Source organism: Poecilia latipinna, unplaced genomic scaffold (assembly GCF_001443285.1).
Source record: "Poecilia latipinna isolate Pla-1442-1.1 unplaced genomic scaffold, P_latipinna-1.0 Scaffold1712, whole genome shotgun sequence".
NCBI lineage: Eukaryota > Metazoa > Chordata > Actinopteri > Cyprinodontiformes > Poeciliidae > Poecilia > Poecilia latipinna.
The window spans coordinates 49,753-51,910 of NW_015114328.1; the positions used below are offsets into that span (position 1 = coordinate 49,753).

The 2,158-nt window shown below is 36.8% G+C and overlaps 1 protein-coding gene across 1 annotated transcript in view; it reads left to right on the plus strand.

Annotated features, from left to right (window-relative positions):
* phf14 (PHD finger protein 14) overlaps positions 1-2,158 on the plus strand; it is a 104,873-nt gene that overhangs the window by 34,875 nt on the left and 67,840 nt on the right. The window contains exon 11 of the mRNA XM_015060417.1: positions 997-1,103. Within this exon, the coding sequence (XP_014915903.1) occupies positions 997-1,103 (107 nt within the window). The remainder of the gene's footprint in view (positions 1-996; positions 1,104-2,158) is intronic.

The window sequence follows — 2,158 nt, forward strand, 5'->3', positions numbered from 1 at the left end:
GCGGAAAATACGGTATATAAAATCTGGATTAATGTTGTAAATACTTTCCTGATGCACTGCAGACCACAGCTTGTCAGTGACACCTCACTTGAACCCACAGAGGTTTCGTAGAACACCTGAACATCTTAGAATAAACATTTTATCATTATAGTTGAAATGGAAGTAAGTCCTGGTAAGACATGAGTTCCATTCATTTAGGGGCAAAGGCCTTCCCAGGATTTAAGCAGGAGGCATCAAGTCTCCATCCAGTTTACTTCAACTTTCATGTTTGTTTTAACAGCTCTTAAGTCCACCTGGGTTAACAGTGTATGGGCTTTTGCCACAAGGTTTTAATTATGTGAAAGGAGTCAAGATTCATATAAATGGGGTGCGGGTTGGAGTCCCCCCATGTTGTTTTAAAAGGGGTGCGGGTTGACATCCTCCCCGTTGTTTTAAAAGGGGTGCGGGATGGAGTCCCCCTCATTGTTTTAAAAGGGCGGGTTGGAGTCCCTCCCTGTTGTTTTAAAAGGGGTGCAGGTTGGAGTTCCCCTCATTGTTTTAAAACGGGTGCGGGTTGGAGTCCTCCCACTCCCGATGTTTCTTTTTTTCTCTCTCTCTGCTGATTTTAAGGGCAGAAATTCGACTCGGCAGGAAATTTAATGTTTCTGATTGTTTATTCAATGTTGCATGACTCTGTGCTTTTGTTTTAAATGATGTAAGGCACTTTGAAATGCCTTGCTGCTGAAATGTGCTATACAAATAAAATTTGATTTGATTTTGATTTAAATTTACATTTCATATTTTCAGACTGATTCAATAGAATTGACACTCCAGTGTGACATTCTGTTTGCTTTATCCTTACTTCACTAATGTGACAGTATAAACCTGGTAGCATTCTGTGATCTTTGGAGCACATCTGGTTCTACAACAACTGATTTAGAGGGACAGGTCTCTCTGTTTGATTATAGAAAAAATAATATTCTATATGACTGACTTCTAAGTTTTTGGTTTCTGTAGAAACTGAACACTCCAGCAATTCTGAAAGCTCCAAAGGAGAGGAAGCCCAGCAAGAAGGAAGGAGGAACACCGGGGAAGTCATCCAGCCTTCCAGCAATTCTTTACAGGTGAAGAACAGTTTGTTCCTGGTCGTACAAAGGGAGAAACATGTGAACGCAGACATACTAGCATATCTCAGAAAATTGAAATACTATGAAAACGGTTGTTAATGGAAACTAGAGGTTTCAAACCCTAATCAGCTAGTTGACTCAAAATACCTTTAAAGCTTTCCTGACCCTGAGTGTTTTACTCTGGGTCAGTCGGACACAATCATGAGGAAGAATGCTGACTGTAAAGATGTCCAGAGGACAGTCATGGACACCTTTTCATTTGTCTTCTTTATTTTATTGTTTATGTGAATGGGGACAAGTGTTAAGTATAAACTAATACTGAACACTATAACATTTATATTCCTACCCAGTTTGCAATGCACATCCCAGGCTGTTATGGCAGATATGCAGCTGTTTTATGCTTTTAAAGGGGACAAGTCATGCAAAATCCACCTTTTTGTTTGCGTACTTTGAATATCTAGGAGTGCAAAAAAAAAAAATAAATAATAATAATTCTCTCCCAGTGCTGCGTAGATATCTTTATCTACGCAGATAAAGATCCAGCCATAACTAATCGGTCCCATCAGTCTGTTAATCAGGTTAATAAAATGATATCAGCTCAGCTCAGCTTGATGTGACAATAAACACAACAGAACTGATATAGTTAACACTTAATGAAATGGGCATATCAAAATAAATTTAGTGAAAATGTAAATATACATAATTTTTTGAGCCTAGAACAGTTTTTAAACCTGTAGGATATTATGAATAGGCCTGTCATGATAACAAATTTTGCTGAGCAATTAATTGTCTCAAAAATTATTGCGATAAACGATAATATTGTTTGAAGACCTTTTTACATAGATTTAATGGAAATTATGTAATAATGCATGCAATTTCCTGCCAAAGATAGATGCACTTTATTTTCAAAAGAACACTTAACTGATAAACAAAATAAACAAAACAACCAAAAACAAAAATAAAATGGATTCTCAGTCTCCATTAACAAAAAACGTACTTGAATAAAAATTAAACATAAAGCCAAAGTGGAAATAAATACTGCATTCAACCAA